The 15,069-nt window shown below is 43.7% G+C and overlaps 1 protein-coding gene across 2 annotated transcripts in view; it reads left to right on the forward strand.

Moving 5' to 3' along the window:
• Positions 1-15,069, forward strand: part of nlgn2a (neuroligin 2a) — a 179,709-nt gene that overhangs the window by 53,821 nt on the left and 110,819 nt on the right. For both annotated transcript variants that reach the window (XM_056368403.1, XM_056368404.1), the window contains exon 2: positions 12,518-13,413. In XM_056368403.1, coding sequence (XP_056224378.1) covers positions 12,906-13,413 — 508 coding nt within the window. In that variant the 5' untranslated portion in view covers positions 12,518-12,905. The remainder of the gene's footprint in view (positions 1-12,517; positions 13,414-15,069) is intronic.

The following is a 15,069-nucleotide window of genomic DNA, read 5'->3' on the forward strand; positions in this document are numbered from 1 at the left end:
GTAATACCTGGTATGATAGGACTGTATAATGATGTATCAAACCCAGCAACCCATTACAGTACTGTGTTTGTTGAGCACATATGGTTATATTTATACTTTGACATCTGCAGTGAAATGCTGCACATGTTTTATCAGTCAGTGGTGGCCAGTGTATTCTTTTATGCTGCAGTCTGCTGGGGCGGCAGCATGTCCGACATGAACACAAGGAGACTGGACAAGCTGGTCAAAGAGGCTGGGTCTGTGCTGGGCAGGAGTCTGGACTCACTCAGGACTGTTGTGGAGAGATGCATGCAATGTAAGATGGAGGCCATCTTGGACAATACCAAACGTCCTCTCTACAACATTCTGGCAGCACAGAGAAGCAGCTACAGGTGCAGCAAACGTCTCATCTCACTGCGCTGCAGAACAGAGAGGTTCAGGAGATCCTTTGTTCCCACTGCCATCAGGCTATACAACACCTCAGCCAAAGAAAGTGGACTAATCTAATTATTATAGCTTATTTATTATCAACAATGAGCAAATGGACACATGAATTTTCCCTAGGGGATAAATATCTATCTATCTATCTATCTATCTATCTTAAGTTGCATCAAAACAAAACAATTCCTTACTTAAAAATACAGTCAGGTGAACAGGTGTAGATGCTTATTCTTACATCTGCTAAGGAGGTCATGTTTTCACCAGTGTCTGTTTATTTGTCAGCAGGATTATGCGAAAAGCAGTGAGCCGATTTGCACCGAACTTGGTGGAGGGATGGGTCATAGGTCAGGGGAGAACCCATTACATTTTGGGGCAGATCTAGATGATTTACGATGAATTAGATTGTTTTTCTCTTAAGTCTGGTGTATGTTGTTTGACTTTGACCTTGACGGGGGTCGGCGCTCTCTCAGTTCCCCCGAGACATGTAGCTTTAGCCTCAGTCTGTTACACTGGAGCCAATGTATATTTAAGACCCTTTTAACAGGTTTTCTCATTTGAAAAAGAATCAGCTGTTTGGGTTTCATTGTGATTTTTTATTGATTATTTTACAAACAATCAGTCAATTGGAAAAATAACTGTATCTGCAGCCTTTATCAGTCCACACACGCACCGTGTGGAACATGCTGTACTGTACATGCAGCTACCAGCGTCATCATGCACATCACATCCTAATGCTCCATATTACTGTGCTGATCATGTACAGTATATTTATGAGCACATCTTCCTCCTCCAGCTCTCCTCCAGTTGTAAAACAAACACAGCTCTTCTAGATGAGCTCAGCTATAGATTAAAGCACTGGATGAATATTTATCGCTCATGTTAATAGCCAACATGAGGGGAGGAGGGAGAAAGATCTGAGGGAGAGAGAGGAGGAATGTTTAGCCGCCGCAACTTGTTAATAATAATTCTGATTTTAATCTGAGGATTATTCTCACTGTGCCCTTTTCTTTTGATATTTATCCCGTGTCCTCTCCTTGGCTTCAGAAGATTGCAGCACAAAGTCTGACTCTGCATCGAATTAAATTAATTGAAGACCGAAATAGACGGGGGCGGAGGGATGAGGACGACAACAGGTAGAGGGGGAAGCAGCAACTGTTGACGTGTCCTCTTGTTTGGGAGGCAGACAATCGTACACATCAGCTGCTCATGTGTCTCACCGGCCATCTGTCAGGGACAACTAGATCCGGAACCCTCCCTCTTCCTGTCTCTCACTCTCTGTGGCATCCCTCTTTATCAATAGCATTCTCAGTGACGGTTAGTATAATCTTTCGTCTTTACCTCCATCCAAATAAGTAGTTTTAAAGGTTGTTAAAATGATCTTAGTCTGCTCTGGTGTTTTCAGGGCTATGTACCATTGGAACCTGTGCACCATTTTATACACATTTCCCAAAAATTCAATCTGACACATTTGGTATTTTTTTTTTAGAAACTATTGGAGCTCGACTCGAATTCGAAATGAAACTCTGTAGGTTTGAACAATGTTTGGCTGCACAGCGTGAGCTTGTAACACCCACCACTGTGCCGCTGTTTGTTATGGGGCTTTAAGTCTTGCCAGATAAATGGATAACAGTAACATTAATATTCAAGTAAGACTCGCCTTTGCTTCAGAACAGGCTCAACTACAGTTTCTTGCATTCCTCTGTCACTAGTAGAGAAGAGGGATCTGCAGCAGAAGCAAGTGAATGAAACCACCTTATCTATAATCGCTGTATTGTTCTCAAACTTTCACTGAATCTGTTGACGTCTTAATATTTCTTTTCTCTGGAGCAGTGATAGGATCTCATTCTTAAAATTGCAGATTTATGTCACTTTGCACAAGTTCTCTTACCTTCCTAATCCTTTCTGTCAATATTTTAATGGAAGGCTTTTATTTGTCCCAGGTCACAGGTCCCTGTCTGAAGGTTTACACTATTCAAGCTTGTCAAGTGAGCAGCTTTAAGCTACGACTGACATTCATCAGCTATACTCATTTAAATGAATATTGCTCCAAACTCCAAACAATACATCATCCGTCCTTATGTGTCCTGTATTCTGCCGCTGTTGCTGTCTGGGTGTCAGTTTCCCCTTCAGCAGCGTTCATTTGCACAATTAGACCCCATTCACCCTGTGTCACTAACACATTTTCTGAATCTGTGACCCACGTTGCCTCGTGCTAAATCCCCCCGCCCCTACTGGTGTGTCCTGGTCACCAAGTTTGAAAAGCGAACCCTCTTTTTACCTCCACCATTTCCCGCCGTTGCAGGTCGTGTTCCACATTTACGTGTCACTGAATTATTGGCAGTTACCGGAGTTAATGATGATCGTGATCAGTGAATTTCATTGTTTTAAATGCTAATGGTTTCGTGAAGAGGATCTTTGAAAGCCTTTAAAACTGTATTGCAGTAATCACTGCCCACCAATCGCTCTAAATGTCCTGGAAGTTACAGGCAGTTTATATTTATTAAAACCTGTTCTGTAGACATCAGATATTTCATAAATGGTTGATGGTGTTTGACTACTAAGGAGTGTAGTGTCCCTCCCTGGTAAAAACTGAAGAGGAAGTAGGTTTTGATCACGTGCACAAAACCTTCAAAAAGACCCATTTCAACCCAAATTCATTACCACCGTAAGAAAGTGTTAAAAATTTTAAAACTCTGCTTGTGTCCCTCCCATAATGTGGTATAACCTACAGTACTCTGATCCAAGGTCAAAAGCACTTAGGAGACGGTAAAATATTTATGATATATGGAACGCGTTTAATGGCAGCGCTCTCAGCCAACTCCCCTTCCTCCGTGCCCCCCATCACGTTCCATTGAGCAGTTGCAGTGCCCTCCAGCCTACAGAGGAGCCCCCCCCCCCCCCCCCCGGGGCAGGACCAAGCTGTCCTCTCAGTCTCCTGGACGCTCCCCCTGGAGGATCCGCGGGGGAGGTGAGCAGGTGAGCGGCTCAGGAGCTGTCGTTATGCCAGGGGAAGGGAGAGAGAAGGGGTTTAGAGCTGGTGATTTATCGTGGATACACAGCAGCAGGTAATCAGAGCACGACGGTAGGGCAGTTAGCCTGCACGAATGTGTGTGTGTTTTAAAAAAAAAAAAAAAAAGAGCAGAAAATAAGAGAGGATAAGGTATGCTCGTCAAAGCTGGATACACTCGTCCTCTCTGGGTGAGAGGAAAACGTCCAGAGTGTTTTGCCAGACGAGGCAGACTAAGTGATGGGGCTGCGTACAGCTTGTGAATGTGTTTGTGTGTGGCTGCGAGGCTGTGCTGTCAGCCTGTGATTAATCTGCCACTGTCTGTCTAATTACCACCCATGCCCCTCCGTGTTCCTCAGCTCTGCCGTAGACGCACTGACCCACACCGGAAACTCACTGCTCCCAATGCAAATTAAAGCCCTGTAAATATTTGCTTTTAACTCTTGACGACACATTGTTTCCAATTTTGCGCTCCGGTGGTCTGCAACCCCAACACCCCCTCCTCCACACAGACACACACAATCACAGACACACACACACACACACACATTTCACACTCATACCAGTGCTACCCACCTCCGATGTGTATGTGTGTACGTCTTTGCATTGTCAACAAGTTTACTGACAGCCCCTACACTCCTCCTCCTCTGTCTACACCCCCCCCCCCCCCCCCGTCTCTACATCCTCCCATTGTGTCTGTATTGTAGCTGGCAGTCTATCAGCCCATTCTCTTCCATTGTCAGACCAGTCTAGTCTCCACGAGGAGTGAATCGAGCCTGGGCAGGGAGGGGAGACAATGCACAATATATAAAGATAGAAGGGCTGAAGAGAAAAACTGTCAATTTCAACATGATTTCTTCAGTAGCTGAAAAATGTTATGCTTCTGTTTCGTCCTTTGCAAAAAGAAAATCATCTTTACAGACATGCTTTTCATGGGTTTTGGACCTGCTATGGTGTCTGTAGAATATCTCTACATATAAACCATATATAAACCATACATATGATAATTGCCTCAACTGATGTCACTTGAGGCAGCAACAGTTCGGGATAAAGATCGAAAATGTTTCTCTTTTCGGGTTGGTACCAGACCTCTGTAGCTATATCGACCCGTCCTCAGCTAAGTAATTAGCTGCTACTAGCATAACACACCCCAATCTCCAACTGAACTGGCGACATTTGAGTTGCATTGTGGGTAATCTAGGCACCAGGAATAACAAAGACAGTATCTCAGGTTCTGCTGCACTGATTTTCACACGTCTGATTTTAGCACCTCTACATTCTGATTGTTTCCCGCTGAACCACGTCGTAACTCATTATCATGAAGTTGCCTGGACTTCAACTTCTTCTTTCTTTTTCAATGGTCATGCCGGCCTTGCAGCTAAAATATGCTGCCTCTCAAAGAAAATGAATGGCCTCCGTTTGAACGTACAGTAATGCCAGCAAGGGCTTGAATACATCACGCCACCTTCATATCCATCCTGTGGCAGTTGGACAGAAGTGGAACAATCTATTTTCTTTTGAAGGAGATATGATAATTCATTTCTGATTACCATTTTTAGACACATCCTTCAATATCATGGAGAATAGGAACAATCTAAAGAAACTTGCTTTCAGAGTCAGACAAAAGGATAGGTGATGTTCTGACCCTGGGGCAGAAAACTGAAAGTGCAATGTTTAACTTTTCCATGACTTCAGTTAAAGTCAGATCACCTCCATGACCTGTTTGTCTTCCCTTGTTTCCTGCATAATTTTTTAAGAGGAGTTAAATGTTAGCTGATTGGTCTGCTCCTTACATTCCTCCATCTTCTTGACATACATACCCCCTTCAGCAATATCTGTTGAACTCTTGAATCCGTCTTTCCCACACGGAGAGAAAGATGGAGGGATGAGAGATAATAAGTATAAAGGATTGACAGGAGTCTGAAGGAGCGCTGACCTGCCCGCCAGCTCTTTTCTGTTCGGAGCCCACACAGAGGCTGTCAGCAGGACGGCAAAACATATAGAGAACGATACAGAGACACTCCAAACAACATTCTGTTTAAGGTATATATGCAGATGAATATGTGTGTATGGACTCACAGACACACGGTCACAAGGACACATTGATGTTTAAATGTCCAATTTTCCTGTTTCAGCCTTGATGTATTAATTAGCAAATGTGAAAACAAATGAGATGTGCTGGTTCAAAGACTGCCAGGCTTTGAAAGCTTTGAGATGATAATGAGCGTAATGTATTCGTGTGCATGGGTGCATGTGTGAGTTCACGCTCGGCTGCACACTCGCGTGGTAAATGTACTGTATGTATGTTTTTGCATCTGTGCGTTCACCTGAATAGACCCGTGCAGCCGCTTTATTTATACAACATCTTTGTCCTCGTCCCTCTGTTCCCGTCTTTCTCCTCCTGACCTCGGCCTCGTTTTTTTCCGCCAGCAACTTGACGTCATCCGTTCAGAGCCTTCACACAATCGAATTCCGGCTATTAGCCCACACCCTCGCCCTGGCAAAGTAAGGTTATTATCTATCATTAAGTTGAATCCAGTGTACTGACAGACTGACTGGCAACAAAACATAGAGGGAGAGGTGGCAAGCAATTACAAGGGAGGTCGTAGTGGGTTGCTCTGTGGCTGTGTTGGAGTACAATTGGGTGGAATTGGTTTTAGTGGGATTTAGATTGTGCTGGGTAAGCTATGTGGCAGAATGCTGATAGATTCGACTCTGAGAGCGTGATCTCCAGATGTGACCACTTCAGTAAAACTTTTTTGGCTAATGCATCACATAGAACTTAAGAATCTATATGACAGCCGAATCCCGCTGTGTAAGTGTGAGAGGCAAGTGCAACAGGCTCGCTCACTTTTCTCTTGTAGACATTAGGGTTAAAGTGGAAGTATGTTTGAAATCAACTGGTTGGTGTAATGTGCCACAGTTCAACCATCCAACGACGAGCACTTTACTTGCAGCATACCTACGCCATTAGGGTTAGGAAGAGTACAGCATGGTGTGTTTTTACTTTACTGACAAAAATCTGTCATGACATTTAACATTTAAATGACATTTAACATTTAGTCATTTTCACACATCCTTTATAGCTCAATTTGATAGTTCCTGGTTTTACATAAATTTTCTTTTTGCCAATTTTAGTTTGAGTTTATTTTGGCAAAGTGTTTGGACAGATGGTTTTCGAGAACTTTGGGGTTTTGAAGTCAATGGTGTCTCTATTTCTCAAAGTAAAGTGTCAAAAGTCATCCGTGTTGGAAGGCGTGAATTGTATTGGCACAAGTATAGTTGGATCAGAGCTGTTTATTTGGTGGGGCATCATGCTGTTGCTAGTCTTGGGGTTTTCTGTTCATGTCCACAGTGTTTTGGATGTGGTTTAATTACCATTTGATCTATTTCGGACTGGTCTTTGGATCAAGTCTCATTTTTCAAACATATATTTTTGGAATCGTGAAAACCTTGATGTCTGATTATATCAGTACTCTTCTTTGCTTATTATTTGATCACATATCTCTTGATTAAAATCTAAAATTATGAAAATATTTAGACAAAATTTTATTTAGGTTCTTGTACGGCTACCTATGCAGCCACCTTACTTTAAAAAGTAATGTGTCAAAGCAGCACTGCTGCGGTACTATTATTCAAAACTATTGTACACTGTAAGTAATAAGTAATCAGTAATAGGACAAACTAATTATCAAACACTCAGCAGTCTAGTTTATGAAAAGGCTCAATTATCAAACCATGCTCCTTAAATCACTAGTTCCTTTTTGATGTATACATAATGCTTCCTTCCTCCCAAATGTGAAAATTCAATCACACTCATTGATCATGCTTCATCCACCACTAGCAGAGACGTGACCTTCATATGGAAGATTAACAGCAGGTTAATTGGAGGAAACCTCTGTCACAGCACATAAAAGTGGCGCCCAACACTCCTCGCAGCAACTAAAGATAACAAAGTGGGCTTGCTGTGGAAAACAAGGAATCTGAAGCATTTTATGTGATTCATGTGTTAATTTGAGCAGTGAGGCAGCGCCCCCCCCCACCCCTCCATGGCAACAACATCAAAGTCCGGTGTCAGTTTTGAAGTACAGATCTGCAGAATAAAGGTGAGACTTGTTGTAATTAATGAGGGAGAAAATTGTTCATACACATTCAAGAGGAAGAGACAGTAATAACACCTGTAAAGTGTAAAGGAATCTAATTATCCGTGCAGCAACCTATACTAGTCAAATCTTGCTTGTACTGTCAAAATATCAGGTGATAGTTTGTGATCTTTTATTGTGTATTTTGTTGCAAGCGCCTTCACAACATGGCCAAGTATCAACTCCCCTCACAGTCCTTCCTGATCAATGCTACAGTGAAGAAAACAACTCTTCCCCTACATTCAGGTTTTACTCGTTTTACTGTCGAACACTGTCTGTATTCTCATCAATAAGTGAGATCCTTCTAATTTGCCTGATGACCCATTTGTTGTGGCTCTACCCCACAGAGGACTCTCGTTGCCCAAGCTGTGTGCAAGTTTATCTAACCTTGCATAATTAACCTCGCGCCAGTGAGTTCCTCCGTTACAACAAAGGCATTGTTCATTGAGCGTTACACTGAAAGAAGCAGTTCGACATCTTGGCAAATGCACTTATTCACTCTCTTACTGAGAGTTCGATAAGCAGGAAGGCGTCACTGTAGCTTAGATCAGCATAAGGACTTGAAACAGTGAAACCGTTAGCCTGGCTCAAAAGTCCGTCTAACAGCACCTCTAAAGCTCAATAATTAATGTTATATATATTGTGTTTGATCCTTATGAAGGTCAAAGTGCGGAAAAGACAAGTTGTGGTTTTCAAGCGGCTACAGGTAAAGCTGAACAAAGAAAATAAGAATAGTTTGATAGTTATTTAATTTAATTTAATTCTCAGACATTGTCAGGATTTTCTGTTTTATTTCTTTTAAACTGAATATCTTTTGGTTTTGAACTGAATTGTCACCTTGGCAACAGGCATTTTTTTAACAACCACTAAACAATTCACTGATTTAATCAACAAAATATTTTCCGGATTCACTTGCTAACTAGTTGTATCCTTAATTATATAGTGTAGTATTTCTTTTCCTAAAGATGCAGAAGTATGAATCTTCTCATCTAACTCTGCAAGAAAGTGAATAAGACTTTCCCCAATTTGTGGAACTATTCCTTTAAATCAGAAGAGAAAAGCAGCATTCAGATTGTAGCTCCCTGTGAATGCACAGTGCGATGAAGTGAAACTCTCACACTGCTCTGTTTTAACTTCCCCTCGGTGAAGTGTTTGCTGTGATTTTCTATCTTGTGAGAGAAAAAGATTTGAATTGTATACCCTCTCCTGCATTGTAGAATGCATTGTAAACATACATTATCTTGCTGAGCGTGCAAGCTGGTGAGACATTAAGCTGCCTCATATTTTTTCCTCTTCTTTTAAGACTTTTCTTTCAGTATTGACGCTGGAGAAATGGTGTCTGGTGCTGCAGTCTTTAACAGGCTCCTGACAGATCAGTCATTCTGCTTCCTCCACCTCACTGGGAAGTATTTAGCTGTCCATTCTTTGTTATATGCTCAGCATTCACTGTCGACTTCCCTCTTTTTCACGGCAGCAGAAGGCATATCGACTTCACTGAGCAACGGTCACATTGTTTATAGCCTAGCTGCTGCAGCCTGGTTAATAATAACATTACCATCTATTGGTAACAGGCAGGCCAACAAATTAAGCAACTAAATGGTATCACTTGCAGATTTGTGGGTCAAATGAAAGTGTTTAACAGGGCACGCAGTCTGTGGTCTTGCTTTGACCCTGCCTGTTTGATAGGTGAATAGCGGTCTAAGGGTCTGAGAGAGCAAAAAGCTGCAGGTTTGAGCCTTGGAACATGATGCCAAACACCTCTCTGCGTGCGGATTGTCCGTTGCAGTGGATAAAAACGTCTGCTAAAAGCTCGGTTTGTACCCAATTTGAATAATGTTTAGTCATGGAAAACATTTTCATCGTTGTTGTGCAGCTTTTTGTGCCTATCCTCAATGATACAGAGTCATGCAGCCCTATAGCAAGACAGTCTGCAGTAAACACGCTGGTCAAGAATTGAAAATAGGAATTTTTTTTTTTTTCTGTATTGTCCTCCTGAGGTTTTTTTGGCAGTGCACATTTAGATGAGAAATACCAAGTGAGAGAGGGTGGGAGATGAAGGAGAGGTGTGAGGAAAGATGAGGTTTATACTGATGGTCTGCCAGTGAACGACCCCCCAGCCCCCCTCGCTCCCTCCCCCCCCTCGCTGCCTCCTGGGCCTGAGAAAAAAACATTCTCCTGATGACATGAATCATGGATGAGTGTGCATCAGTGTGTGTGTGTGCGTGTGTGCGTGCATGCGTGCGTGCGTGTGTGTGATAGTGCTGGCAGGGAGATACAGTATTTTGGGAAAACCTGCTCCTTTAAATCAGTGTATATAAGCGTGATAGTGTGTGCTACCTGCATGCCAAATACCATACACATACACACACACACACACACACACACACACACACACATGCACACGCACACACATGCACACTCATGGATATCTATATGGCTCTGTTGCCATGCTCGGCTCTCAGTCTCCTCATCGTCTCTCCCTCTCTGCTTCATCAATCACTTAAGATCTCCCACTGCTCACAGCAAAGCTGGACCAATTAGGTCCTCTAATTGAGCCAATTAGCAATTAAACACTCAGATGCACCCCTAAATTCCAGAGGTCCCCTCAGGCACACTTAAACCTGCCAGGGACTTGGATTTTTACCAGGGATTCTGGCTTGTGTTGGCCTCTGCTGCCCTCTGCGCCTGAGGTGCAAGTTTAAGGGCAAGGAGAGACCTGGGCTGGGCCTGTGGATGTGGGTCTATTAGATGTCCACTTCTTTGAGAGACTCCCGGGTCAGCGAAGGAGCGCCTCGTGTTGCTTTTACTCGAGGTCTCTCTGGAGGGCCTGGGCTGAGCAGAGCGAAGCTTTTCATTAACACCAGGACCTGTTTCCTCTCCATCTCCATTCTCACTTTTCATCACTCAATTTGTCCTCACTATCCCTGCTCCTTTTTTTTCCCACTCTCTCTTCATCCCTGCCTCTCTATCTCCCAGTTTCCAATTTTTATGTGTTTAAGAGGATGAAAGTTTAATGGTAGACATTGCAGTGTGTGTGTGTGTGTGTGTGTGTGTGTGTGTGTGTGTGTGTGTGTGTGTGTGTGTGTGTGTGTGTGTGTGGGTGGAGGGCTCGTCCCTGTGTGCAGTGCAAAACAGGCCGGCTTCTAGACTCTCCACGGTTTAATTAGAGCACACATTGTGCTGCCCGCTTCTCTATGAGAGGATACACACCCAGACGCACACATGGGTGCGTGGGCAGAACAACAAAGTCCACAGTGAGAGGAACAAAGGCAGGCACCAATATATTTAGGCTGAACACACTGTACCATGAGAAGACAATGAGCAATTACAGACACTACGGACTCGCTCACAATTACCGCTCTCTGAATGACCACAAATCTGTTTTCACCACATTGCCCCCCCCCCACACACACACACACAAGCCGGAATACATCCTTCTCTTGAAGAGCTTGTTGTACATAAGAAACTTTTATTGTTACATGAATGAGTCTCCTTATTTGGATGTCTTACATCAGTGTGAGTGAGGCCGCTATATCAGCCTATAGACTCTAATTATCTGCTGTCTTGCCTCAGGACACTTAACTCCCATATACTTTCAAATTCAATGGCTTTATTGGCAGTGGGAGAGGAGAAAGAAAAAAAAAACCACCAGAAAAAAACAACAAAAACACAGCGGCGCTTCAGTGGGTGCAGGCGATGCAATAATATGGTTAATGATGACTTTAAATGGGACAATTATGGCACGGTGATAAAGCAAGAGAGAGTGTGAAAGAGAGGAAAAGGTAATGGTGAATTAAAAAAATCAGATAAGGCTTTTTTCTTTTCTTTTTTTCCTCTACTGTCTTCATCACTGCTGGGGTCTGTGTCCTGTACCGTTACATAACACCACCCAACAATGTTATGACGCTATAATCTCCTCCATGCCTCTTGCATCTCCGACTCCGGGGTCTGTTACATGAGGATTTGCACATTTGCACAGTAGATTACATGAATGACTGTACAGTGTGTGGGGAACTCATTCATGTGTGGGTCAGTCAAGGCTTACTGTGTGCATGTGTGTGTTCTTTGTGCTCTGCATGTAGCCAGGAAGTGTCCCGGGCTGTTATAAGCTGCTTACAGGCGCACATTATTGACCTTTGACCTTACTGGGCAGTGAAAGGCTCACCCTAATCTCCAGCCTCCAACTCTTCATCCACACTGTATACTGTACAGTCATCTCCGGAATCAGCTCCAGTAACATAAATACTGAGGCGTCAGAGCGGTGACGTTGTCAGATGAGGACTTGTGAAGTGGCGTGACTACTTTGGCTGCTCTGTATTAGCTCTCTTCAGAAGTGTTTGCATGTTGGGAGTGAGCTCGCAGTTTAAACACAGTTCACCGCGGGGGGGGGGGTTTGTGCGTGTCCTCATACAGGTCACTCCACGACAGGGCGAACAAGTCCAATTTAGGGTTTTCATGCATAATAGATGAGGAGAGTCATGTAGAAATGTGCAGTCAGCATGGAGTATACATGAGATTCCTGCAGGTTAGATTATGCTGCAAAAACCCATAAGGAGTCAAATGTGACCACGAAGTTCCTTTTCCACATGCTGCAGATCTGCGTCTTTTTCCAGCCTGTGATGTAATGAAGTGAAGCGAAATATGTTGATCACCACATGAAATGTTCCTAAAATGAAGACTTGATCTCAACAATACAGCCTTTAGATTTATTTTGTCGTTTCATCTCCGCTGCTTTCATTTCAGGAAATATTTTTCACTTGACAACAGTTGAAGGGAAAATGTTGCACTGACAACATTTAATGGAATATATTTCTGTTTCAGATAAGCTATAATCTCTCTTATCTTTCTCTCTCCCTCATCCCCTTCTCTCTCTTTTCTGTTTCTCTCTCCATGCATCACCGTCCATCTTTAAATCTCTCCCCTCCGCCCTCTCTGTCTCCTCCTGCAGAGTTCAGTGGCCGTTAGAAACATCAATCAAATTATCCGGATGAGAGACGACCAATAGGGATGGAACGCAACAGAGCCATGGCTGGGAAAGCGTTTCGGATCGCCATTGCTCAGACTCAGCACTGACCTTGAACCCAGACCCAGAGGTCCGTCCTCCTTCTCCAGCACCCTGAGGACCCTTCTGTCCCCCTGCAGCTGCTTTGCCCTCCATCTCACCTTCACTCAAACCTCAAAAAAAGGCTCCTTTTTGTCTTTCAGGGTCTGCCTGCTTTTGTTGTTTTAATCCCCCTCTTATGCTTTACCTTCCACATTGTTGGTTATAATCCACATTCTCTTATAAAAAAGACACAAGTACTCCAAAACAGACTAAAAGCAGGTGGCTGAACTGTATGAATCCAGTCATGTACCCCCTCCCACTTGCTCCCAGCAAACAAAGTCGGCGGGGTTTGTCGTCCAGGACGCGCCCCCTTACTCTCATGGCAGACTGCTGCCTGATGGGTGCACTGGGCCTCATCCTGCTCTTCAGCCTGGCCTCGAGCCAGAAGATGGACCCCTCCAAACACCCCATAGTCACCACCAACTATGGCAAGCTCCGAGGCATCAAGAAGGACTTGAACAATGAGATTCTAGGCCCCGTGGAGCAGTACCTGGGTGTGCCCTATGCCACAGCACCCATCGGCGACCGCCGCTTTCAGCCGCCCGAAGCCCCGGGATCCTGGCAGGAGATCCGCAACGCCACGCAGTTCGCCCCTGTGTGCCCTCAGAACGTCCACGGGGTGCTGCCAGAGATAATGCTGCCCGTGTGGTTCACAGACAACCTGGATGTGGCGGCGGGTTACATCCAGAACCAGAGCGAGGACTGCCTCTACCTCAATGTCTACGTGCCCACGGAGGATGGTGAGTGGACAGTATTAAATGAAGGAATGGTGGAGGGTGGGAGGTGAGGGATTTTGTGGGATCCTTGACTGTTTGCTAAGCCCCGCCCCCTGAGTTACTGATGCTATGCCAGTCAAACACACAGTTACATTGACAACAGGGGCAGATCTACCAGTGTAAACTCTCAACAAGTTTTAAAAACAATGGGTCCTAAGTTTCAGACAGGAGTACGATCTGTCGCTGGCAGATTTTACATGACCTTCATGAGCTGGTTGGAAATGTCCTTACTTTTTAAGGTTTCCAGCTGACTTGCTTTAAAACAAGGAGTCTGTAAATGGGCCCCCAATTATGACTGAGGCTAAAGCTACGTCCCCAGATGCTAATCCATGCAGAAGACGGGAAAATAAAGAAACAACATTCTTGTATTGCAATGTAGAGCTAGGTAGCTCTAATGTTAAAAGTATCTAACAAACTAATATAACCCTATTTAGCTGTGTAGCTTGTACTTATACCTACACTTACATGAGAGACTCGAATAGAACAGGACAGAGCTGCTTACGTTGATCTACACTCTGAATAAGTATTATCCATGCAGGGCCCGACAGCCTCCACACTGTGTGTCCATTACCTTGTTACTTGCTATATTATTTGCACTTGTATGATTTTGGAGCAGGTAAAAAAAACAAAATCTGAAAAACAGAAATCACCTTTTTGAATGGGAGTATCTCTCTTATTACAGCCCCATGCACACTGCTTCCAAATCGTGACAGGCCTGCTGTGCCTAGTTGCGGTTGCTAAGCTATGACTAGACAATTGCTGTTCAGGGGAGGGGTTTAGTGAATGGTTAATTAGGAGTGGAACCTGCAGAAGTTCACTTCATGTGAAAAAGTGTCTTTAAAACTCGTGTACATTTTCATTTTTTTTCAAGGTCAACGCACTACTTTCACTGTCATAAATAATGCACATATGCTTCTTGTAGATAGTGAGTATTAGCTTTAGCTTTAGGATGGCGTGTGTGTACACTATGCAAATTATTCCGAGGAGGGTCAAAGAATTTTTCAATTACCCTTCCCTGGTTTTAGCACTAGATCCCATTCAAGGTGTTATAAAGCAGGAGAACAAAGGGCAGGAGTGAAGCAGCTTCCAGGTGCTTTATGAGAAAAGGATTAGGTGACATTTGACTTTTCTTGCCTTTTTTTTTTTTTTTTTTTTTTCTTACCTTCAAAAACCCTTTTCTCCCTACTCAGATCATACTGCGGACGTTTTTGTCTGCCCGGTGTGTGAGCAATAAAAGAGAAATATTCCCATTTTGTCAGCAGGTGTGATATGAAGAGTAAAGACTTCCACCCCCCCTCACCCATCACCCCCCACCCCCACCCCATCCCCTCTCACCTTGCCTCGGGTATTGTAAAGAGTGTTTCACATTTGTCTTTTCATTTCTATATCTCGAATATAAGCTGCACAAAGCACCTTTCACAGAGTAAGAGTCATGTTTGGCGGGTTTCACATGCAGGAAATGTTTTCTTTTCATTTACACTTGCTTTGACCTCAGAGACGACCGGAGGTCTTCAGAAATTAAACTAGGAAAGAAGATCACATCATCTGCTTTAAACAGCATGTGTGTATGTTTGTATTGATCTATGTTTCTCCTGCTGTCTTTATCTGTATTGGTGTGTA

This window comes from Seriola aureovittata, chromosome 23 (assembly GCF_021018895.1).
Source record: "Seriola aureovittata isolate HTS-2021-v1 ecotype China chromosome 23, ASM2101889v1, whole genome shotgun sequence".
In the NCBI taxonomy this organism is placed as follows: domain Eukaryota; kingdom Metazoa; phylum Chordata; class Actinopteri; order Carangiformes; family Carangidae; genus Seriola; species Seriola aureovittata.